The 1,539-nt window shown below is 47.8% G+C and overlaps 1 protein-coding gene across 1 annotated transcript in view; it reads left to right on the forward strand.

Moving 5' to 3' along the window:
* dnah5l (dynein, axonemal, heavy chain 5 like) overlaps window positions 1-1,539 on the forward strand; it is a 137,348-nt gene that overhangs the window by 96,724 nt on the left and 39,085 nt on the right. The window contains 4 exon segments of the mRNA XM_087170332.1: window positions 33-105; window positions 211-298; window positions 478-601; window positions 969-1,168. Of these exon segments, the coding sequence (XP_087026458.1) occupies window positions 33-105; window positions 211-298; window positions 478-601; window positions 969-1,168 (485 nt within the window).

Raw genomic sequence — 1,539 nt, forward strand, 5'->3', positions numbered from 1 at the left:
GTCCTCCTGCTGTCTGCTGGTCCTGCCTGAAGACCCCGCCCCCCCTCAGGACCTGCTGCTGCAGGCGGACGCCACAGTCCACGCCGCTGCTGTCACCCTCAACTGGTACCACTGCTAACGCTAACGCTAACACTGCAACGCCTGGCTTATACACTACAGCGTGTGTGTGTGTGTGTGTGTGTGTGTGTGTGTGTGTGTGTGTGTGTACAGGCAGAGTCAACAGGTAGAGAAGTACGTGTTCGAGCTGATTGAGGAGCTGAAGAAGAAGATGAAGCCGACAGAGACTGTTAATCTGGAGGTAACACACACGTACACAAACACACACACACACACACACAGAAGATAACTGGGTCAAATTTAAATTGTTTGTTATTCATTCATTAGTTTTTCCTCCTTCCTTCTCCTCACCTTGTCTCCTTGTCTCCTTGTCTCCTCGTCTCCTCCCCTCTCCCCTCCACTCTTCCTCCTCCTCCTCAGGGAGCTCTCCACTGTCTCCACCCAGACTCCAAACAGAAGACCCGTTGTCAGTCTTGTCTTCCTTGTCGTTTCTACAACCTGATTGGTCAGCTCTGTTATCGCAACACTGAAGCCCTGGTCAAAGGTCAGTCCTCTTTCCTTCCATGTCTCCTTCTCTTCCATGTCTCCTTCTCTTCCACATCTCCTTCCCTACCATGTCTCCTTCTCTGTCATGTCTCCTTCTCTTCCATGTCTCCTTCTCTTCCACATCTCCTTCCCTTCCATGTCTCCTTCTCTGTCATGTCTCCTTCCATCCTTCTTGTCTTCCCTCCTTCTGTTTTCTCAGTCTTTACTTCCAGAGTGTGAACATTCATCTTCTTTTCTTCTACATCATAAAGTCTCAGATCAGCTGGATAGAAAAAACAAACTTTCACTTTATTTACAGTGTTTTGTTTTTGTTTACAAAATGTGTCCAGAGACAAATAACAGGCCTGATTTCTGTTTCCTTCCAGCCACCAAATCCTCTCTGGAGTCCCTGAGGAGGAGACTTCATGTCCTCAAGTACCAGCCGTCCTCGTCCTCCTCCTCCTCCTCCTACAGCCAGTCAGCTCCTCCTCCTCTCTTCAGAGCCTCCATCCAGCTGGCCATCCCCAACATCGTCCTCAGACCCGGTCTGGACGACATTCAGGTGCTTTAATGAACCTGCAGTAACGTGTCACAGGTGTTACCACCTGAAGAAGGGGAACTGGGAGCAGATCCCTGCAGCTGGTTAACATCTGGGTTTGGGTGTCTACATACTTTTGGCCATATAGTGTATGTCTTAATCGGCCTCTTGACTTTTACCACCTGTTTAATATAATCCAGTTTAACTGAACCCGGTCTCTAGTTCTTATTCATATCTTTTCTCTGGAGTCTTGATTTTAAGTATAAACTGCTGGTTATAACGTGTGTGTGTGTGTGTGTGTGTGTGTGTGTGTGTGTGTGTGTGTGTGTGTGTGTGTGTGTGTGTGTGCATAAAAGGAGGGGTTGTGGGTAATGCTATTTATGGGATATTACACATTGAAAATGCAAGCTTTAACTGGA

The sequence above is a fragment of the Seriola lalandi genome, unplaced genomic scaffold, assembly GCF_002814215.2.
Source record: "Seriola lalandi dorsalis isolate HSWRI2012SDOR001 ecotype SW California unplaced genomic scaffold, Sedor1 jcf7180002054945, whole genome shotgun sequence".
NCBI lineage: Eukaryota > Metazoa > Chordata > Actinopteri > Carangiformes > Carangidae > Seriola > Seriola lalandi.